The sequence below is a fragment of the Microcaecilia unicolor genome, chromosome 2, assembly GCF_901765095.1.
Source record: "Microcaecilia unicolor chromosome 2, aMicUni1.1, whole genome shotgun sequence".
NCBI lineage: Eukaryota > Metazoa > Chordata > Amphibia > Gymnophiona > Siphonopidae > Microcaecilia > Microcaecilia unicolor.
The window spans coordinates 658,183,868-658,208,297 of NC_044032.1; the positions used below are offsets into that span (position 1 = coordinate 658,183,868).

The 24,430-nt window shown below is 46.5% G+C and overlaps 1 protein-coding gene across 1 annotated transcript in view; it reads right to left on the reverse strand.

The window, feature by feature from the left end:
- Positions 1-19,646, reverse strand: part of USP53 (ubiquitin specific peptidase 53) — a 298,888-nt gene extending 279,242 nt beyond the window's left edge. Inside the window, exon 1 of the mRNA XM_030192265.1 lies at positions 19,516-19,646. Coding sequence (XP_030048125.1) covers positions 19,516-19,596 — 81 coding nt within the window. The 5' untranslated portion in view covers positions 19,597-19,646. The remainder of the gene's footprint in view (positions 1-19,515) is intronic.
- Between the last annotated feature and the right edge of the window lie 4,784 nt (positions 19,647-24,430).

The following is a 24,430-nucleotide window of genomic DNA, read 5'->3' on the forward strand; positions in this document are numbered from 1 at the left end:
TTAGGATCCATTCCTTCTGAACAGGATTCCTTTATGTTTATCCCACGCGTGTTTGAATTCTATTACCGTTTTTATTTCCACCACCTCCCACAGGAGGGCATTCCAAGCATCCACTACTCTTTCCGTGAAAAAATACATCCTGACATTTTTCCTGAGTCTGCCTCCCTTCAATCTCATTTCATGTCCTCTCGTTCTACCGCCTTTGCACCTCCAGAAAAGGTTCGTTTGCGGATTAATACTTTTCAAATATTTGAACGTCTGTATCATATCACCCGTTTCTCCAGGATTTTCTTCAGTGAAAACAGAACAAAAGTATCTATTTAGCAAACTGGCTTTTTCTTCATCATTATCTACATAGCGGTTCACTGTATCTTTTAGTCATTCTCCTTTCACTAATATACCTGAAGAAATTTTTGTCGCCCCTCCTTACATTTCTAGCCATTTGTTCTTCCGCTTGCGCCTTCGCCAGACATACCTCTCTCTTGGCTTCTTTCAGTTTCATCCGGTATTCCTCCCCGTGTTCCTCTTCTTGAGATTTTTTATATTTCTGGAACGCTAACTCTTTAGCCTTTATTTTCTCATCCACTTGTTTGGAGAACCAAACGGGTTTCCTTTTTCTCTTGCTTTTATTTACTCTCCTTACATAAAGGTCTGTGGCCCTATTTATTACTTCTTTCAGCCTGGACCACTACCCTTCCACTTCTTTTACGTCCTCCCATCCCATCCGCTCCTTCCTCAGGTATTCCCCCATTTTACTAAAGTCAGCATGCTTGAAATCCAGGACTGAGTTTAAAGTGGCTGCCCTCCACTTCAGCTGTCATAACAAACCAAACCGTTTGATGGTCACTGCTTCTCAGGTGTGCACCCACTCGGACATTTGACACACTATCCCCATTTGTGAGCACCAGATCCAGTGTCGCTCCCTCCCTCGTGGGTTCCGTCACAATTTGTCTGAGCAGATCACTTTGGAAAGCATCCACGATCTCTCTACTTCTTTCCGATTTGGCAGATGGAACCTTCCAATCTACATCCGGCAGACTGACATCTCCCATCAACAGAACCTCTTTTTTCTTTCCTAATTTTATTTATTTTTGTTACATTTGTACCCCGCGCTTTCCCACTCATGGCAGGCTCAATGCGGCAGGCAATGGAGGGTTAAGTGACTTGCCCAGAGTCACAAGGAGCTGCCTGTGCCGGGAATCAAACTCAGTTCCTCAGTTCCCCAGGACCAAAGTCCACCACCCCAACCACTAGGCCACTCCTCCACTCCAAAGGTTAGTTACATTCAGGTACCATGGGTCAATGGAGGGTTAAGTGACTTGCCCAAGATCACAAGGAGCAGCAGTGGGATTTGAACCAGCCACCTCTGGATGTCAAGACCGGTGCTCTAACCACTAGGCCACTCCTCCACTCTGAATATCTGCGATCAGATCTTTATCTAGTTCCTCTAATTTTGTCGGGGGTCTGTAGACAACACCAACGTGGACAGAGGTTCTATCATCTCTTTTTAAGGTGATCCATATCGCTTCTTCTTTTCCCCAGGTCCCTGTCATTTCAGTTGCCATGATATCATTCCTCACATACAGAGCTACTCCTCCACCTTTACGACCCTCTCTATCTTTCCTAAATAGATTATAGCCTGGTATGCTTGCATCCCATTCGTGGGAACCGTTGAGCCACGTCTCCGTGATTGCAACAATGTCTAAGTCTGCCTCCAACATCAGGGCTTGAAGGTCATGAGCTTTACTGATTAGACTACGAGCATTTGTGGCCATCGCTTTCCATCTATATTTCCTGGTATGTGTTTCAACAGTGATTTGGGGGTGTCTTTTCACTTTGGGTACCTTCATGTCTGTTCCAACTTTATTGCTTTTTCCTCTGCCTCAGTTCTATTTTCAGGAGCATCACAGTGCTGTAATGGAGCAAAAGAATTCTTTAGTGACAACACTTGTGCGGGCGGATGCTTCTGTGTCACATGACGAAGTCTGCCTGAGCCTACTGTGAACCATCTGTTCTTATGTGGTTTTATTCTTTGAGGCATTGGTGAGAAGTTATTTTTCTGTGCAGTCCTAGAAGCTGCTTTAATTGCATCCAATTCTTGCATTACTTTACTGAGCTCTTGTTTAAAACTAGATAGCTGAAGACAGATAGGACAAGCTTTAAGTCTCCAGATGATTGGCCTTGAAACTAAAGCACCACAATTATTGCAGAGAATAAAAGTCATCCTGATTGGTTGAAATGGGTATGAACAGGTGTACTATGTTGGGTTAACAGTCTGCAAGACTGCCTGTGTATGATTTTTTTTTTTTTTTTTTTTGTTACATTTGTACCCCGCACTTTCCCCACTCATGGCAGGCTCAATGCGGCAGGCAATAGAGGGTTAAGTGACTTGCCCAGAGTCACAAGGAGCTGCCTGTGCCGGGAATCAAACTCAGTTCCTCAGTTTCCCAGGACCAAAGTCCACCACCCTAACCACTAGGCCACTCCTAGGTAATGAGGTTTCTCCTTCTTGTTTCCAAATCAAGGCGGCAGCTGTAACACAAAAACCTTGACTCGGTTAATTCAGTTAGGAGTGATGTGTCAGTTCCACCTTAGAAGGAGAGGATGGGCGCTATTCAATTTATTTTGCACACCCAAAGAAAGGAAGGATCCTTTCAACCTATTCTAGGTCTCAAGACAGTGAATCCATTTCTCAAAGTTCCAAGATTTCATTTGGAGATGTTCAGATTAGCTATTGTAGCAGGTCAGATAAGATAATCAGAGATATGAAAAATTCTCCTATCAGTGTGGGGGGGAGGGAGGGGGTGTTTTTACCCCACCCCCCACAACCCAGCAAGAAATTTTCATCGCTCCTGTTCAGGATATTGTTATATCTTCTGGCGGCTCTGGGTTGCAGAAATCATTTCTTAAGTTACTTTGAGTACTGGGTCATCTCAAATTCTTCCTACTCCTGTCCCTGTGACAAACACTTAAGTCTTTAAAGGCACATCGACTGTCTGGAGTTAAGCAGGATATTAATCTGAAAGACGTTTTTGAGTTGGTTTCTAGAATGGACAAGAACTTTCAAGATAATCTTTAGTTAGTAAATTCACTGAAGAGTTTGTAGCTAAGTTTGGTGATATTGATTCTATAATTGAAACTACAGAGTGTAAAATTCAGAAGGTGGAGCCCAGATGGACACTTGTCATTTGCTTGTGGCCACATTTACTAAGGATAGTTTCTCTATACATTTGGAAATGGAGATAACTGAAAATACTTTCCGGATGTATAATCTGAGATTAATGAATTTTTCAGTAATTCATTGGTCAGCAATGAACTTATTTAAGATGTACATCAGGGATGTGTTGCAAGCTTCTACTGATTTTTTCATAGTTAATCATCTCTTATCTACCAAGAAATGTTAAGTCAGCTAAACCAGAGGGGGAACCTCTGAGGATAATGTGACAAAAAGGGCTACTCTATTTCTGTGGGTTCATTTCTTTAAATGAAGATTTTGAAGTCTTTATTTTTCTAAAAAGGATTTGCTTTTTTGTGGACAGAACAGATATGTTCCCAGATAAGGCCATGCCTACTTAAGACGTAAAGCCTTCCTGTAGCTGAAGCCTAAGATTCTGGTAACAGAAGACTATGTAGGCCAGTGATTGAAATTGAGAGCAGGATGAAATGTTAATCTGGCATTGTGCGAATTTGCAAAGCTAGCTGGTTTCACACAAAAGCAGCTTGGTAGTAAAAAGAGGAATCAAACATTCGATGTTTTGTAATGTCAGCTTGAGACTGAGTGGTTCCTGATGAAGTCCTGTTATGGCTGAAACGAATCGGGCCCCGTTGAAAATCAACAGATGAACTGTGGGGTTGTCAAGGCAGCATTTATTAAGCTAAGTTGATGCATGCCATGCTGTAGCTTGAACAGTGGCCTAGTGGTTAGGGTGGTGGACTTTGGTCCTGGGGAACTGAGTTCGATTCTCACTTCAGGCACAGGCAGCTCCTTGTGACTCTGGGCAAGTCACTTAACCCTCCATTGCCCCATGTAAGCCACATTGAACCTGCCGTGAGTGGGAAAGTGCGGGGTACAAATGTAATAAAAATAAAATAAATACAAATAATATTTGTGCTCTATTATGGGCTTTTTTGTATAAAAAAATCTGTGCTCTATTATGGGCAATTTTGCATGATGCTCCTATATGGGCATTTTTGAATGACTGGAGTAAGGAATACTTACCCCATGAAAAAAAACTTGATCGCGGGCACAAAGTTTTTTATAGACAATAGTGTCTTGTTGATTAGACCTTGGCAGAAGCCTTGGTTTCTGAAGGTATTTCCCACTTTCCTCATTTCCACACAACCCTTTGGATTGTGTTTGGCTGTTTTCCAGTTCTCTGGAGTATTAGATTACCTGTTTAGGATTAAAAAGACCAAGGGTCCATCAAGCCCAGCATCATGTCTCAGACAGCAGCCAATCTAGGCTTCAAGAACCCGGCAAAACACACAAAAAAAATTCTTAAAGTTCAATGGGCTTCTCCCTCAGGAAATAGGATGGTACAAAATTTGAGGATTCCATGGATACCCAAAATAGACAGTTTTTTTTTTTAGTTCAGAAGCGTTAGGTTAGAATTAGATAGAATTGGGCACCAATTCAATGAGAAGTTTGCATGATTCTAAGCAGCTATTCTTAAAATATACAAAAACGTTTTCCAACCTAGATGTATGCCCCCCCCCCCCCCCCCCCCCCCCCCCTTATTTGGCTAAAGCTGCCTCGCCAGTGTTTCTACATTTAACGAACTGGCTTATTATCTCAATGTAGGAATCTTTCCTTTTTCTGGGGACAATATTCTTCTCACCCCAATTCCAAAGAATTTAAAGCCAAGCTTATCTAAGGTGTTTATAAAAAGTGATGGAGGGATTTGTCAGAGAGCAATTGGAGATATACCTAACAACATTTATTTACCGCCTTTATGAAAGAATTCACTCAAGGCAGTGTACTATAAAAATAAATCAAACATGAGCAATAGACAATTCCAGCACTAAAAATTTTCAAATACAAAATGTATGGCATAGGATACTACTTACAATGTCAACACAATATAAAACGGAACATTTTGACAGTGTAGGGCAGAGTTTTTCAACCGTGTGCCGCAACCAGGAGCAGACCGACTTCCGGCAAACAAAGACCCAGAACAGCAAGAGGCCTAGCCAAATTTCTCCCCCTTTCTTCTAATGCAACAAACCCCCCCCCCCCCCAACGTCTTGAAGGAAGTTCCCCAGCAGCAGCAGCAGCAGCAATTCACCGCCATTGCTTGCAGCCTGCTTGGAGTCTCATCTGCCCTGGTCCACCAAGACAGAGAGAGAACATAAGTATTGCCATACTATGTTGATGTTTTTGGGCCCAGTGTAATACTTGCAGTGCTGCCTATTCATTGTAGAGTTCTTGCTATTTGAATCATAGGAATTAGTGCTGCTGTAAAATGAGTTTATCTTGTTGGGCAGCCTAGATGGACCATACAGGTCTTTATCTGCTATCATTTACTATGTTATGTATGTATGTTGCATGACATTTGTACATGCATGTTAGGATTTTTTTAAGGTTTTGTATTTTTTCACAATGTGCTTAGTAGGGGAGAGTTTTATTTTGCTATGGCTCAGACGACATGAAATCAGAATACTTTTTGAACGGTGACTTCCTTGTTTTTGAATGCATGTTATTTGTGGCTAATTTCGTTATCTTTGAAGTGTTTTGTTGTCCTTTTTGTCAACTTGTTTCATGTAAGCCACATTGAGCCTGCCATGAGTGGGAAAGCGTGGGGTACAAATGTAACAAAAAATAAATAAAATATTCAACTTGAAAGATAACACAATGATTACAAATGTAATTATTGAACTTTAAACACAATCTTGTTTGTTAAATAACATATATATCCTCTAAAAAAAAAAAAAAAAAAAAAAAAACCTGATGTGCCTTGACAATTTTTGCGGCTTATCAGTATGCCGCGAGATAAAAAAGGTTGAAAGGGTATAAGCAAAGATGGACCATATAGATAGGTATGAGTTAAGAGGAGTAAGAAAGTAAGGTGACTAACAAAGAAAGTTGCACATGAGGTCAGAGAAGGTTAACATATAGATAGATGATCTTCTCTACCCCACACCTTCAGGATTCAGAAAGAATCAGTGCAAAAACTGTAGTAGGCTCGTTGGTGGCATATGGAAAAAAAATTGTGTAAAGGTCAGTGTGCGACAGTTATACAGTTTGATCTCTCCAATGCATTTGACCTGGTTGATCTGGATCTGATAACAGCAAGGCAAACGATCTGCAAAATCCAACGTGGAAAATGAGCCAGCAGATCAGTGTAATATCCAAAATATTTTTATTAAAGATACCGTGTGTTAGACAGTTGCCCGACACAGGCCGTGTTTCGCCCAAAAAAATGGCTGCGTCGGACTATAATAAACATATCAAATTATAACATCTGATTATAAAAAGCAATATGAAATATTAAAAACCAAACCAAAAAAATGTATACAATATACATGTGAAACATCAACATGAATAATAAGAGGTATATGTAAAACAGACATGAATTAACATTCAGAGTCTTTCAATTTAAAAATGAATATGAACATTTAAAAAAAATAAAATCTATAAATATAAAACTACAATATATCAAATTGAATTAAACATTAACATTTAAAAATATAACATAAAAATGTATATATGTATATATAAAATATGTATAAAAAATATATATTACTGTGGCAGTAAATTGCACTACCTGGGTTTCATCTTGTCTGGACTACATTGTAAACATGTCAGTGTAGAGCGATGACTATTGTATGTTGCCTAATGAAAATTTTCAATAAAAGACTTCTTACAAATAAAAACAATATATATATATTGTGAGAAGGTATGAGGCTGTCCTATACGGTGTAGGCCACTAGAGGGCGCTAGAAGAAGGTGGAGATCGCTAGGACCAGGGAGAGCCCTGGGAGGTCCACAGGTGCAGGCGGTTATGGGCTGGGTCCTGTGTAGCTAATTAGCCACTTTATACCCCACCTGAGTTGTGAAAGGAAGGGAAGTGAGCTAGCAGCAGAAGAAGAGAGCCCCTGAAAGATACTGGCTAACCTTATGGACTTGGGGGGTGGACTGGGTGTCCAAAGGAGATCAGCAGGCTGAAAGTCCTGGGGTAAGAAGTCCCTAAAGCATTAGTGTTTGACTGTGTGTCCTCAGTAGTTATAGGAACTGTGTGTCCGAAGAAGAAGAGACTGTGTGTCTAGAACTGTGTGTTCAAAGAGGGGACTGTGTGTCCAAAGTACTGAGAGAAGCAGGCTGCAAAGCCTGGGGTTGAGAGTCCCCAAAGTATTGGTATAGTACTGAGCCCAGGTATCTGTGGGGGGAGGCTCAATGTGAAGATCTATGAAAGCATAAAGTGTTAAGCTAGAAGAAGGGTGCCCAGGGGCTGGAATAAAGAGTTGCCTGAGAAAAATGCAGTTGGTGAGACCTGCTTAATGTGCTGAGTGGGAACCAGGTCACCCTGAGCAAGAAGGGGTAGCACACTAATTTGCATATTGAGAACCAGGTCACCCTGAGTGAGAAGAGGGATATCAATAAATATATATATATTACCAGCAAAGAAAGGGCACAGGCGCAAACATAAAAATATCAAATATCTTTTCAAAATATTATTTTATAAAATCATAAAAAAAAAACATAAGAGAGTAAGGACACATACCTAGTCTGTATCTTTTTAAATAAGAACTAAAAAGAGAACAAATGTGTAAAAATATATAAATATTTTAATTCATGTATCACATGATGAATTTAAAAAATATAAAAAATAAATGAAAATAAAAAAATATATGTAACAAAACATTGTTAAATATGTAAATGGAAATAAAATAGGAGTATAATACTTACAAATTGCATATCAGAACAAGGATAAAAGGAATTAAAAAAAAAACAGCACAGTGTATCGCTAAATGACAAAAATATTCAAAAAATAATAAAAATACAATGAAAAATAAAAATAGAAAAATAAAAATAGAAAAATAAAAAATAATATATTCTTAAAATAATCAAAAAATTAGTGAAGTGCAGGTCTTATACACCTTGCATAAGAAAATGTGATTCAAATACAAAGAAACGTGTAATAAATTTCTGATCCAATATATGCTCATCAATGTATAAATTGCCATATATAAGTTTTAAAATCACTAGTGTAAATTTCGGTTGTTCACCAACAGGACTTAATTGGCATCAAATGCATATCACCGTCGATTAGCTCCCATCAATTTTTAACATCCACTGATCCTCAAACATCCATGTTTAACCATGCCGATTAAAATAACCTGGTATCATATTTACTAACATCTTGAAGATATATAACGAATATCACAAATTAAAGCTATCCTCACGCTGATCTTAGTCTTTGTTACGAATGCTGACAGCGTTTTTTTTAATATATACTCATCCTATATAATAATTCTCACCTCCAGCGTTCTGAGGCTGCCTGGAACCATGGATTCCGGCCAGAGCTGCTCAGGAAAGTGGAGTAGATAAAAGTGACGTCATTCCTGAAGTGCCACTGATTGGCTGCGCCTCCCAGTCCAGCACGACACCCAGCAAACAGCACAAACAGCGACGACCCAGGCAAACCGCGACCCAGCCAGAGGGAGGAGTAGGGAAACACGCTCCGCATGTTTCCCTACTCCTCCCACTGCCTAGGAATCGCTGCACACCGCCCTCAAAAAACCACCGCCTGCCCTCCCTCTCCCGAAACTGCCACCCACCTGGCGAAAAAACCGCCACCCCGAAGCGCTGCCCTTCCCCAGATCCCCCGCTGAGCTGGATTTATTTATTGCTCCGGAAAGCAAAAATAGAGGGAGAAAGGGCAGAGTGATGACCAATCCGACAAACTGGGGGCGGCGCCACAATCTCAGCGTCCCCACGAGGATTGGAACAGAGAGGGCTCCCAGAGCGCCGGGTCCGCCAAGATGGCCGGCGCTCCGTATCGCAGGTAGGCAGAGGAACAGGCGTGCCACTGGAACGCCAAGATGGCCGCAGGAACGAGCGCCCCAAATCGCCGGCGTCAGACGGAGTGGGAAGTGTCCCTCACAGAGGTGAGGAACGTAACAAAATAAGAAAAGGTGCATATTACTCAAAGAAGTGGGGGAACTATAAGTCTATGGAGGCAGTGGAGCTATGAGTTCAGCAGCAAAGAGACTGGGAGGAAACCTTGGGAAACCCTAATCCAGCAGCAGTTGCACTAATCAAGGGGGGTTAGTGTTGTCAGCAACTCTCAAAACTGTACTAATTATCAATTAATGTATGCCTCCAACTTGAACCCACCACAAAATCAACACACAGCCACAACTGACAAATGCAAAATCACATACACACACACACTCGCACCCAGTCTCACTCTCTGTCACACACACACACTCGCACATTCACTCTCTCAAACATACACACTCCGAGGAAAACCTTGCTAGCGCCCGTTTCCTTTCAAACAGAAACGGGCCTTTTTTACTAGTCAATATATAAATCGCCATCTATTAGCTTTGAAATCACTGGTGTAAATTGCGGTGGTTACCCAACAGGACTTAATTGGCATCAAATGCATATCACCATCGATTAGCTCCCATCATTTTTTCATCAATTTTTAACATCCAATGGTCCTCAACCGTCCATGTTTAACCATACCGATTAAAATAACCTGGTATCATATTTACTAACATCTTGAAGCTATATAACGAATATCACAAATTAAAGTTATCCTCATGCTGATCTTAATCTTTATTGCGAATGCTGACAGCATGTTAGAATTCTTGCAAAAACGCTGTCAGTATAAAAACTTTTAACTGAATCTTACTCTTGTAGTCAAACATCAACCTAATAGCTGTATTCTGGATGATTTGTAACTGGTTGATCAGGGCCTTAGAGCAAACTGCCAAAGTGAGATTACAATAATCAAGTCTTGACAAAAGGACCGACTGAACAAAAACCCTAAATGATTAAGCTGAAAAATATTTTGATACACTACCTCTTTCCATTAAGATCTTGTACATTTGGATTATTTATTTATTGCATTTGTATCCCACCTTTTTGCAGGCTTAAAGTGGCTTACAATACATCATGAGTAGTGGAAGAATGCTAGTAGTTAAACATTTAGTATTGCAGGATCTTGGTCAGCATGATGATAATAAACAAAACAGAGTAATAGTATACAAACAGATATTATAAAACAGTTCTGAATATAGATGTGCGAGTTGTGTATATTCACATTTATTGATCTTTGTGATTGTAATTCAAATTAAATGTTTTTTTTTTTTTTTAGTAGTCTCTTGTTGCAATTCTTCTGGTACAATAGTCTGGTCATGCTTGTTATTGATCGCAATTTCCCTAATTTCCCGGACATATTAGTTTGGCTTCTTGTTCAAGGGAATCCGACTTGAACTATGAAGGTAGTGGCAGAATAGAATACCCGGTAAAACATAGAATGAAATCAAAACATGGCTGTTGAGCTGTTACGTTGGGCACAAGTAGTTGAGAATCAAGGCCAGTGAAATTCTATGGTCTGTCTCTTGCAAATAGCAAAAGAGATGTAGATTACAGAATGACACAGGGACAAAGATTGTCCCCATTCCCGCCCCGTACCCGTGGACTCTGTCTCCATCACCACCCTGTCCCCGCAGGTTCCGTCCCCAACCCCACCCCCCATCCCCGTGGGCTCTGCCCTCATCTGCAGAAGCCTTACACACATATTTAAATCTTAATCCATTAGTGTCCAATGTTCCTATAACTATATCACAAAAAACGTTCCTTTAAAATATGTAATTTCTTTTATTACAATACATATATCACATAAAACCACTTATGCTGTGTAAGTTCCAGAACTTGCCCAGTCACACCCTTCACTTCACCACTCATTCACATAAACCTTGTGTGGGCACATTTCTATATATCCACAATCTGTGTACATGCTCCCCAATTGTTGTTTCCTCAATTTCAAATCTTCCACTTGTGTCTTAGATATTGTCCTTAAAGGTTCAAATTATAGTCCTTATAAATCATAAAAATCTTCTAAATCACATCAAGCAGGAGCACAGTGTTCACAACAAATTCTCTCCAGCACTCTTCTTGGAGTAGTGTTAGTTCAGCAGAGTGAATCAGTGCAGTGTGTCAAGGGCTTCCTGGAATTTACATACTGTTTCCAGACTTTAAGCACCTTCTAACTCTTCACACCTTCTCTCTTTTGTTCCTCAATGCGAGACCGCATTTCGAACACTCCTGTGCTGGACTCATGATTCCTAAGGGAAATGTTCCTCCTGAAGAAGGAGTGTTCGAAATGCGGTCTCGCATCGAGGAACAAAAGAGAGAAGGTGTGAAGAGTTAGAAGGTGCTTAAAGTCTGGAAACAGTATGTAAATTCCAGGAAGCCCTTGACACACTGCACTGATTCACTCTGCTGAACTAACACTACTCCAAGAAGAGTGCTGGAGAGAATTTGTTGTGAACACTGTGCTCCTGCTTGATGTGATTTAGAAGATTTTTATGATTTATAAGGACTATAAGGTAAAATTATGTATAATCATACCTGATAATTTTCTTTCCATTAATCATAGCTGATCAATCCATAGACTGGTGGGTTGTGTCCATCTACCAGCAGGTGGAGATAGAGAGCAAACTTTTGCCTCCCTATATGTGGTCATGTGCTGCCGGAAACTCCTCAGTATGTCGATATCAAAGCTCCATCCGCAGGACTCAGCACTTAAGAGAATTACACCCACGAAGGGACACTCTGCCCAGCTCACCACCGCTGAAACGGGGGAGGGGAATTAACCCAGCTCATCCCCACACAAGTGGGGGAGGGGAATCCGTCCAGCTCATCCCCGCGGAGCGGGGGAGGGACACCACACCCGCCGATGCGGGGGGATCTGGCTTATCCTGCAACCGCAACAGGAGCTGACTGACCCTAACACCGCCGAAGCGGGAGGGGTACAAAGCTGCCCTACAGCCGCACGAAGCGGGAGGGAGTGCCGGCAGAATTTTAAGTCTCAATCCAGCCCCGTAAAACGGAGGGGAGAGGAATGCAGCAGCTCACTGTAACACAAACTCGTCTTAACTCTTGAAGAATCCAAGTGAAAAAACTTGAACACGAAGTCTTTCTGAAGTAACTGAAGACTAAACTTGAACCTGAAATGCAACCAGAATAAAAACAGTACAGATATCTGGGAGGGGCTATGGATTGATCAGCTATGATTAATGGAAAGAAAATTATCAGGTATGATTATACATAATTTTACCTTCCATATCATCAAGCTGATCAATCCATAGACTGGTGGGATGTACCGAAGCAGTACTCACCCAGGGCGGGACATTGAAATCCCTGACCTCAACACTGAAGCTCCAAACCGGGCCTCCGCCCGTGCAGCCACAGTCAAACGGTAATGCTTGGAGAATGTATGAGCCGAAGCCCAAGTTGCCGCCTTGCATATCTCTTCCAAGGAGATGGATCCGGCCTCTGCCATCGAGGCCGCCTGAGCTCTCGTGGAGTGATCCTTCAGCTGGATAGGCGGCACCTTCCCCGCGGCCACATAAGCCACTGCAATGGCTTCCTTGACCCATCTTGCCACTGTAGGCTTAGCAGCCTGCAGACCCTTACGAGGACCTGCAAACAGGACAAACAGATGATCCAATTTCCGGAAATCATTGGTCACTTCCAAGTATCTGATGATGACTCGTCTCACATCCAGATATTTAAGAGCAGAGTACTCCTCTGGGTAGTCCTCCCTACGAAAGGAAGGGAGACAGAGCTGCTGATTCACATGGAAGCGAGAAACAATCTTGGGCAGGAAGGAAGGCACTGTACGAATAGTCACTCCTGCCTCAGTGAACTGCAGAAAAGGCTCTCGACATGAGAGCGCCTGGAGCTCGGAAACTCTTCTGGCTGAAGTGATAGCCACCAAAAAGACTGCTTTCAACGTCAGGTCTTTCAGAGATGCCCTCGACAAGGGTTCAAAAGGCGGCTTCTGCAATGCTCTTAGTACCAGGTTGAGATTCCACGCAGGCACCACTGAGTGCAGAGGAGGGCGCAGGTGATTAACTCCCTTGAGAAAGCGCACACCATCTGGCTGCGAAGCCAGGGAAGCACCCTTCAGGCGGCCCCTGAAGCAAGCCAGAGCCGCTACCTGGACTTTAAGGGAACTGAGCGACAGGTCTTTCTCCAGACCTTCTTGCAGGAACGCCAACACTGAAGAAATTGGAGCAGTGAAGGGAGAAAGTGAGCCTGCTTCACACCACGCTGCAAAGATACGCCAAACCCTGGCGTAAGCAGTAGAAGTAGAGCGCTTCCTCGCTCTCAGCATAGTGGCGATGACCTTGTCTGAGAAGCCCTTCTTCCTCAGACGCTGCCGCTCAATAGCCAGGCCGTAAGACCAAAGGGGGAGGGATCCTCCATCACCACGGGACCCTGATGTAACAGGCCCTGCTCCACTGGCAGCAGTAGAGGATCGTCGACTGAGAGCCTGATCAAGTCCGCATACCAGGGACGCCTGGGCCAATCCGGACCCACCAGGATTACCCTGCCGGGATGCTTTGCCACCCGGTCTAGCACCCTGCCCAACATGGGCCAGGGCGGGAACACATAGAGAAGCTCTTGTGTCGGCCACTGTTGGAGAAGAGCATCTACTCCCAGGGATCGAGGGTCCCGTCCTCTGCTGAAAAAGCGCGGCACTTGGCAATTGGCCGATGACGCCATCAGATCTAGGCTCGGCTGGCCCCAGCGCTTCGTGATGTCCAAGAACGCCTGAGCAGATAGCTGCCACTCTCCGGGCTCCAAGGTATGGCGACTGAGAAAGTCCGCCTTGACATTCATGACTCCGGCAATGTGGGCCGCTGAAAGCTGCTCCAGGTTCGCTTCCGCCCACTGGCAAAGATTCATAGCCTCCTTGGCTAGAGGGGCGCTCTTGGTACCTCCCTGGCGGTTGACATAGGCCACAGCCGTGGCATTGTCCGACAGGACCCGTACAGGCTTCAACACCAGTACCGGGATGAACTCCAAAAGCGCCAACCGAATGGCTCTGAGTTCCAGGAGGTTGATAGACCACTTTGCCTCTGCAGGAGACCAGAGCCCCTGCGCTGTCCCCTTCCCAAGCAGTGGGCTCCCCAGCCCGACAACGAGGCGTCCGTCGTGACGACAATCCACTCTGGGGTCACCAGAGGCATTCCCGCAGACAACTTGTCTGTCTGCATCCACCAGCTCAGCGCCTTGCGCACTGCTGGGTCCAAGGGAAGGCGCACAGCATAATCCTCCGACATCGGAGTCCAGCGCTGCAGCAAAGAGTGTTGAAGTGGTCTCATATGAGCCCTGGCCCAGGGCACAACTTCCATCGTGGCCGTCATAGAGCCCAACAGCTGCACATAGTCCCAAGCCCGAAGGGGAGAGGCTACTAGGAACTGGTTTGACAATCCGATTGTCTGGCAGGAACACTCTGCCCACTTGGGTGTCGAATCGAACTCCCAGGTACTCCAGGGACTGAGTCGGGCGCAGCTGGCTCTTCTCCCAGTTGATGATCCATCCCAGGGAGCTCAAAAGAGCAACTACCCGGTCCACAGCTTTGCCGCACTCTGCATAAGAGGGGGCTCGGATCAACCAGTCGTCCAGATAAGGATGGACTTGTACCCCTTCCTTTCGTAGGAAGGCCGCGATGACCACCATTACTTTGGAAAAGGTCCGCGGAGCAGTAGCCAACCCGAAAGGGAGGGCTCTGAACTGGAAGTGTCGTCCCAGGACTGCAAAACGCAGAAAGCGTTGATGAGGAGGCCGGATGGGAATATGCAGGTACGCTTCCTTGATGTCCAAGGATGCCAGGAACTCTCCTGCCTTCACTGCCGCTATAACAGAGCGGAGAGTCTCCATGCGAAAGTGCCGCACTTTCAAGGCCCGATTGACCCCTTTGAGGTCGAGGATAGGCCGGACAGAACCTCCTTTCTTTGGTACCACAAAGTAAATGGAGTAACGTCCCTTGCCAAGCTGACTTTCTGGCACCGGAACGACCGCGCCCAGGCGGATCAGATTGTCCAAGGTCTGCTGCACTGCCACAGCTTTGACCGGAGACTTGCAGGGAGAGAGTACAAACCCGTCTTTTAAGGGTCGGCAGAACTCTAGTTTGTAGCCGTCTCTGATGACTTCCAGCACCCACGCGTCTGAAGTTATTGTGGTCCACTCGCCCAGAAACGAGGACAGCCGTCCTCCAATCTGCACTGGGACGTGGACCAAGACCCCGTCATTGGGTACGAGACCCTGGGGGAGGACCGGAGGGAGCACCTCCGGGACGGCGGTCTCTGCGAAAGGAATGCTGCTTGGGGGAGAAATTCCTCTTGAAGGAAGAGGGGGCAGAGGAACCCGACTTGCCCGGGCGGTACCGACAGGCTTCCTGCAACCGTCCTCTGGAGGTACCGGGACGAGTACTAGCCCGAGCCCTGACCTCTGGTAATTTCTTGCCCTTAGACGTGCCGAGATCGGTCACGATTTTGTCCAGCTCGACCCCAAAGAGCAGCTTGCCTTTAAAAGGCAACCTAGCCAGGCGGGATTTAGAGGCGTGGTCAGCAGACCAATGTTTCAGCCAAAGCCACCGCCGCGCAGAGATTGTCTGAGCCATGCCTTTCGCTGAGGCCCTCATCATACAGCAAGTCTGCCAAATAGGCTAAGCCCGATTCCAGGGCCGGCCAATCAGCCCTCAAGGAATGATCCGAGGGGGAAGCCCGCTGCACCATAGTCAGGCACGCCCTGGCCACATAGGAGCCGCAAACTGAGGCCTGCAAACATAAAGCAGCCGCCTCAAAGGACGACCTTAAGGCCGCCTCCAATCTTCTGTCTTGGGCGTCCTTTAGGGCCGTGCCACCTTCCACCGGCAACGCCGTTTTCTTAGTCACCGCAGTGATTAAAGAATCCACGGTAGGCCACAGATAGGCCTCACGTTCACTCACAGCCAAAGGATAGAGGCGGGACATAGCCCTAGCCACTTTAAGGCTCGCTTCTGGGACATCCCATTGAGCCGAAATTAAGGTGTGCATGGCATCATGCACGTGGAAGGTTCTAGGCGGGCGCTTCGTCCCCAGCATAATGGCAGAGCCAACAGGGGCTGAGGGAGAGACGTCCTCCGGAGAGGAAATCTTCAAAGTGTCCATGGCCTGTAACAACAGGTTGGGCAAATCCTCTGGGCTAAAAAGCCGCGCTGCAGAGGGGTCATCCGCTCCATCCGAGCGGGGATCCGTCTCCTCCAAGGAATCCGCAAAGGACCGTTGGAAGACCTCAGACACGCTGCCCTCATCTACATCGGAGGAGACAAATTCCTCCAAGGCCTGGGAATCAACCCGAGGGCGTTTACCTCTGGGAACCTTTACCAGACGAGGGAGCAGGGGCAGCGTTGTGCATGAGGAAGGCCTGATGCAGCAGCAAAACAAACTCGGGGGAGAAACCCCCCAGACTGTGCACTTCCGCAGCCTGGGCAACAGCCCTAGACGCACTCTCAACCGGCGCTCGCAATAGCGGTGGAGAGACATGCTGCGCATCCAAAATGGCGTCCGGCGCGACACTCCGCGAAGGAGCCGCGCGGGAAGAACGGCTCTTAACTTTAGCCGCTTCTGTGCCGTCGCCCAAATTAAGGGCGTTCATGGCATTAGTGTCTCCAACCTCAAGGGCGGCCCAAGACGAAGCCGTCCGAGCCGCGTGGCCGGCCAAGATGGCGGAGGCGAGGAGCGGGGGATGGGCGTTTATGGCGGGAAAAACCGCCACGCCGGAGGAAGGACCGGGACATTCATCGGTCACGAAACTGTCACCCAACAAGGGCGAATCAGGCTTTAAGACCCCCGCATCCCCTCTAGAAGCGCTCAAGCGACCCGGGGAGCGACCCTTTGCGCCCTCCGACGCCATATGCCACGAGGAGAAGAATCGGGGAACCCCCTGCCCGCTATAAAAAGGTAAAAATTACCTGCTGTCCGCTCCGAGTTGTAACGACCTGGTGTCCCAGTGAGTAGCTGCAATAGACGCTTAAATAAACGTCGAAATAAACGCCTTTAAGGACGTTCAAAAATTTTTTTTTTTTTTAACGGAGCCAGCGGGAGGGGGGAGAAAAGGAGGGACCTGGCACCACCAGGTTTGCACTTGCTCAAAAGAGCCCTCAACCCCAGGCACTCAACAAAACCTAAAAATTAGGCTTGGAGGCCTAGCCAGAGCTGCTGCTGTGTGTGACCACCACCTGCTGAGATAGAGAACATACTGAGGAGTTTCCGGCAGCACATGACCACATATAGGGAGGCAAAATTTGCTCTCTATCTCCACCTGCTGGTAGATGGACACAACCCACCAGTCTATGGATTGATCAGCTTGATGATATGGAATTTGAACCTTTAAGGACAATATCTAAGACACAAGTGGAAGATTTGAAATTGAAGTGAAGGGTGTGACTGGGCAAGTTCCGGAATTTACACAGCATAAGTGGTTTTATGTGATATATGTATTGTAATAAAAGAAATTAAATATTTTAAAGGAAGAACGTTTTTTGTGATATAGTTTTGGGATCTGTTCTTCTAGTTTAAATATTTATCCCCAGTAATATATATACAATGTTCCTATAAGCCATATGGGAACATTGGGCACTAATGGGTTAATGTATAAAAAGGAATACGCTTTGCAACTGCTGTTTATAAATCAAAAATAGAAAACAATAATAATGAGCTATAATAACCCTCCCCCCACCCTCTACCCTTCCAACCCCAACAATAGCTGACTTCTACTACCCCAAGGAATTCTAATCCACCCTGTTAAAACATCCAGGGATACAAAATACAACCTGATCCATATGTCCTATTGGGGGAGAAATATGGCCTATGAAGCACTGTTATGATTTTTTAATCTGTGGATGAATAAGTCATCAATAACCTCAGGATTCAGTCTAGCTCTCCTGTCTTCCACAGTCCTTCCTGAAATAGATGTCTTCTTAGAAGATGTGCTGGTAGCAGGAAAGTACAGTATCCCACATGCAAATTTTTTAAAGTTGTGGCCGGCACGTTTGCTTGTTTTTCCAAAAAAATCTAAATATCACCTGCATCACACAAATATAAATAACACTCCAGTTAACAGGCTTCAGAGTAGAAAATGACATGGGGACAAAGTCTGTCCCTGTCCCCACGGGCTCTGTTCCCCATCCCCACCCCAATGGGATCTGTCCCCGTCCCCATGTCATTCTCTAATGTAGATTCAGCAACTCCAGTAACTGCAAGCTAAGCCCAGATAAAGATGATGTCTGCAAATTGTATATCACTTGTGTTATGAGTGAGGGTACTGTGCAGTTGGGAAGTGGAAGACATCTTATGCTGAAATTAGCAAAGTACTGTTAGCAATACTTTTTATTTGAACATATATTGTTGCAAGACTGCCTATATGTGGTTGGCATGATGGCAAATTGTCAACCAGTGAAAACTAATCTGCACAGAGAGGCAGAAGTGGCTATGGACGTGTTCTTGGGCAGACTGGATGGACTGTGCAGGTCTTTATCTGCAGTCATTTACGGTGTTACTGTGTGAATATCAACTCTGCTGTTACTATTTACAACCTGCCTAACAATTGACAGGGCTAACTTGGAATCTCAGCACTGTTTGCCCTTTATTTAACAGCACCTGACTGACTTTTGCTTTTACTGTAGCCTCTCTATTGGGATTCTAAACGTCCCTGTCGTTAGCATTCTTCAGGAGATACGTCACTCTCAACCATGCACTACTTAGCAACTGTCAACTATCCCCAATGTTCTAGTTTTAAAGCTCTCTCCTTTTTATAGTTAGGCTTAAGCAGGGGTGTAGTCAGCCCTCCAATTTTTTTTTTTTTTGGGGGGGGGGGGAGGGTGCAACGCATTCCTCCTTCCTTCTCTCAGCTCCTCCCATCCCTCCGCATGCACGCTAAACATACCTTTGAAGGCGGGGATGCCAAAAACCCACCAGTCAAATAAATACAGGTGCCAGTCACTCCCTCCTCCTCGCACTGCTTCTTTAACACAGAGGTCGGTAGTGAGCCTTCAGCCACTGGGGACTTCTCACACATGCTCTAAGAATGGGCGAGAAGTCCCAGCAGCAGAAAGCACGCTGCCAACTTCTGCATTAAGGAAGCAGCACGAGGAGGGGAGCAGCAGCACTAATTATTTGGCTGGTGGGGCTTCAGCATCTCTGCTAGCAAAGGTAAAGGGGTGCTGTAGTTTTGGATAGGACTTTAGAAAATGTAAGTCAAATTACATATTTCTGCTAGTTAATCACTAAAAATAATCAATCAATTTTTCTCCAAATAGGATGGCTTACAAATTATATCAGTAGGTTCCCCCCCCCCCCCCCCATACCCAAAAAAAGCTAGACAATATTCAGCTGGAGACAAACTTTAAATCCCTTCAGCTGTTTAAAGCAAAAAAATTTAATATTTTGCCATACAATGGACAAAACGATACCGAAGAGGGTAAAAATCTAGAAGTCAGTACTCACAAAGCATTCTGCTGCATCGTCCATGAGGCCAAGCTGAAAGCGGTGCTCATCCTTAAAGCTCTCAGCCAGGGCATGCCTCATAACGTCTGAAGGAAGTGCTCTCTCTCGACTGTGCTGAAACTGTGCAAATATTGACTGAAAGAGAGGAAGAAAGGAAATCCTATATTAAATGAGGAACAATCTGCCTAATATGTGTCTTCATACTTTAAAATCCTTGCTCTTCATTCCTAGTCCTCGAGGGTTGCCAATAGGTCATATTTTCAGGATATCCTTAATACATTCACGTGACAGAGATTTGCATACAATGGAGGCAAGTATGCAAATCTCCTTCATGCTTATTAATTAAGGGCATCCCAAAAACCTGGCTTGTTGGTGGCCTTCAAGGTCTGGAGTAAACATCATGCATTTTAAAGCATTAAAACACATTTCAAGATGTACACATACATCCAGATTCTATACATGGTGTCCAAATCTGGGTGCCTAACAAGCTGTTATCATTAATTGACGGTAACAACCAGTTCACACTAATTAGCATCACTTAGGATTTGCATGCGCATCTGGCTGTGTGCTAGTCTATAATGCTGGGCGCCTAAATCCTATAGCATGTAGCCCACAAGGGGTGTGGCCATGTGAGGGACATGGGTGACTCGGAGGCCTTCCAAAAGTTGCAGGCAATGTTACAGAATAATGGATCTCCACATCTAACTTGGGTGCTGGGATTTACACCTGGTTTCAGCAGGCATAGGTTTGGCGCCGAAAGTTGATGTGCAGGAATCAGATCTAAGCGCTATTCTATAAAGCGAATGCTACATACCTGTAGAAGGTATTCTCCGAGGACAGCAGGCTGATTGTTCTCACTGATGGGTGACGTCCACGGCAGCCCCTCCAATCGGAACACTTCTCTAGCAAAGTCCTTTGCTAGCCCTCGCGCGCCGATGCGCACCGCGCATGCACGGCCGTCTTCCCGCCCGAACCGGCTCGTGCCGGCCAGTCCCATATGTAGCAAGACAAAGAGAAGGGAAGACAACTCCAAAGGGAAGGCGGGCGGGTTGGTGAGAACAATCAGCCTGCTGTCCTCGGAGAATACCTTCTACAGGTATGTAGCATTCGCTTTCTCCGAGGACAAGCAGGCTGCTTGTTCTCACTGATGGGGTATCCCTAGCCCCCAGGCTCACTCAAAACAACAACCATGGTCAATTGGGCCTCGCAAAGGCGAGGACATAACTGAGATTGACCTAAAAAAATTTACCAACTAACAGAGTGCAGCCTGGAACAGAACAAACATGGTCCTAGGGGGGTGGAGTTGGATTCTAAACCCCGAACAGATTCTGAAGCACTGACTGCCCGAACCGACTGTCGCGTCGGGTATCCTGTTGCAGGCAGCAATGAGATGTGAATGTGTGGACAGATGACCACGTCGCAGCTTTGCAAATCTCTTCAATAGTGGCTGACTTCAAGTGGGCTACCGACGCTGCCATGGCTCGAACATTATGAGCCGTGACATGACCCTCAAGAGCCAGCCCCGCCTGGGCGTAAGTGAAGGATATGCAATCTGCTAGCCAATTGGATATGGTGCGTTTCCCCACAGCCACTCCCCTCCTATTGGGATCAAAAGAAACAAACAATTGGGCAGACTGTCTGTTGGGCTGTGTCCGCTCCAGATAGAAGGCCAATGCTCTCTTGCAGTCCAATGTGTGCAGCTGACGTTCAGCAGGGCAGGAATGAGGACGGGGAAAGAATGTTGGCAAGACAATTGACTGGTTCAGATGGAACTCCGACACAACCTTTGGCAAGAACTTAGGGTGAGTGCGGAGGACTACACTGTTGTGATGAAATTTGGTGTAAGGGGCCTGGGCTACCACGGCCTGAAGCTCACTGACTCTACGAGCCGAAGTAACTGCCACCAAGAAAATGACCTTCCAAGTCAAGTACTTCAGATGGCAGGAGTTCAGTGGCTCAAAAGGAGGTTTCATCAGCTGGGTGAGAACGACATTGAGATCCCATGACACTGTAGGAGGCTTGACAGGGCGCTTGGACAAAAGCAAACCTCTCATGAAGCGAACAACTAAAGGCTGTCCTGAGATCGGCTTACCTTCCACACGGTAATGGTATGCACTGATTCCACTAAGGTGAACCCTTACAGAGTTGGTCTTGAGACCAGACTCAGACAAGTGCAGAAGGTATTCAAGCAGGGTCTGTGTAGGACAAGAGCGAGGATCTAGGGCCTTGCTGTCACACCAGACGGCAAACCTCCTCCATAGAAAGAAGTAACTCCTCTTAGTGGAATCTTTCCTGGAAGCAAGCAAGATGCGGGAGACACCCTCTGACAGACCCAAAGAGGCAAAGTTTACGCTCTCAACATCCAGGCCGTGAGAGCCAGAGACCGGAGGTTGGGATGCAGAAGCGCCCCTTCGTTCTGTGTGATGAGGGTCGGAAAACACTCCAATCTCCAGGGTTCTTCGGAGGACAACTCCAGAAGAAGAAGGAACCAGATCTGACGCGGCCAAAAAGGAGCAATCAGAATCATGGTGCCTCGGTCTTGCTTGAGTTTCAACAAAGTCTTCCCCACCACAGGTATGGGAGGATAAGCATACAGCAGACCCTCCCCCCAGTCCAGGAGGAAGGCATCCGATGCCAGTCTGCCGAGGGCCTGAAGCCTGGAACAGAACTGAGGGACTTTGTGGTTGGCTCGAGATGCGAAGAGATCTACAAAGGGGGTGCCCCACACCTGGAAGATCTGTCGCACCACACGGGAATTGAGCGACCACTCGTGAGGTTGCATAATCCTGCTCAACCTGTCGGCCAGACTGTTTACGCCTGCCAGATATGTGGCTTGGAGCACCATGCCGTGACAGCGAGCCCAGAGCCACATGCTGACGGCTTCCTGACACAGGGGGCGAGATCCGGTGCCCCCCTGCTTGTTGATGTAATACATGGCAACCTGGTTGTCTGTCTGAATTTGGATAATTTGGTGGGACAGCCGATCTCTGAAAGCCTTCAGAGCGTTCCAGACCGCTCGTAACTCCAGGAAATTGATCTGCAGATCGCGTTCCTGGAGGGACCAGCTTCCTTGGGTGTGAAGCCCATCGACATGAGCTCCCCACCTCAGGAGAGACGCATCCGTGGTCAGCACTTTTGTTGGCTGAGGAATTTGGAAAGGACGTCCCAGAGTCAAATTGGACCAAATCGTCCACCAATACAGGGATTTGAGAAAACTCGTGGACAGGTGGATCACGTCTTCTAGATCCCCAGCAGCCTAAAACCACTGGGAAGCTAGGGTCCATTGAGCAGATCTCATGTGCAGGCGGGCCATGGGAGTCACATGAACTGTGGAGGCCATGTGGCCCAGCAATCTCAACATCTGCCGAGCTGTGATCTGCTGAGACGCTCGCACCCGCGAGACAAGGGACAACAAATTGTTGGTTCTCGTCTCTGGGAGATAGGCGCAAGCCGTCCGAGAATCCAGCAGAGCTCCTATGAATTTGAGTTTCTGCACTGGGAGAAGGTGGGACTTTGGGTAATTTATCACAAACCCCCGTAGCTCCAGGAGGCGAATAGTCATCTGCATGGACTGTAGAGCTCCTGCCTCGGATGCGTTCTTCACCAGCCAATCGTCAAGATATGGGAACACATGCACCCCCAGCCTGCGAAGTGCCGCTGCTACTACAGCCAAGCACTTCGTGAACACTCTGGGCGCAGAGGCGAGCCCCAAGGGTGGCACACAGTACTGGAAGTGACGTGTGCCCAACTGAAATCGCAGATACTGTCTGTGAGCTGGCAGTATCGGGATGTGCGTGTAGGCGTCCTTCAAGTCCAGAGAGCATAGCCAATCGTTTTCCTGAATCATGGGGAGAAGGGTGCCCAGGGAAAGCATCCTGAACTTTTATTTGACCAGATATTTGTGCAGGGCCCTTAGGTCTAGGATGGGACGCATCCCCCCTGTTTTCTTTTTCACAAGGAAGTACCTGGAATAGAATCCCAGCCCTTCCTGCCCGGATGGCACGGGCTCGACCGCATTGGCGCTGAGAAGGGCGGAGAGTTCCTCTGCAAGTACCTGCTTGTGTTGGAAGCTGTAGGACTGAGCTCCCGGTGGGCAATTTGGAGGTTTTGAAGCCAAATTGAGGGTGTATCCTTGCCGGACTATTTGAAGAACCCACTGATCGGAGGTTATGAGAGGCCACCTTTGGTGAAAAACTTTCAACCTCCCTCCGACTGGCAGGTCGCCCGGCACTGACACTTGGATGTCGGCTATGCTCTGCTGGAGCCAGTCAAAAGCTCGTCCTTTGCTTTTGCTGGGGAGCCGAGGGGCCTTGCTGAGTCGCACGCTGCTGACGAGAGCGAGCGCGCTGGGGCTTAGCCTGGGCCGCAGGCTGTCGAGAAGGAGGATTGTACCTACGCTTGCCAGAAGAGTAGGGAACAGTCTTCCTTCCCCAAAAAAATCTTCTACCTGTAGAGGTAGAGGCTGAAGGCTGCCGGCGGGAGAACTTGTCGAATGTGGTATCCCGCTGGTGGAGCTGCTCTACCACCTGCTCGACTTTTTCTCCAAAAATATTATCCGCACGGCAAGGCGAGTCCACAATCCGCTGCTGGATTCTATTCTCCAGGTCGGAGGCACGCAGCCATGAGAGTCTGCGCATCACCACACCTTGAGCAGCGGCCCTGGATGCAACATCAAAGGTGTCATACACCCCTCTGGCCAGGAATTTCCTGCACGCCTTCAGCTGCCTGACCACCTCCTGAAATGGCTTGGCTTGCTCAGGGGGGAGCTTGTCCACCAAGCCCGCCAACTGCCGCACATTGTTCCGCATGTGTATGCTCGTGTAGAGCTGGTACAACTGAATTTTGGCCACGAGCATAGAAGAATGGTAGGCCTTCCTCCCAAAGGAGTCCAAGGTTCTAGAGTCCTTGCCCGGGG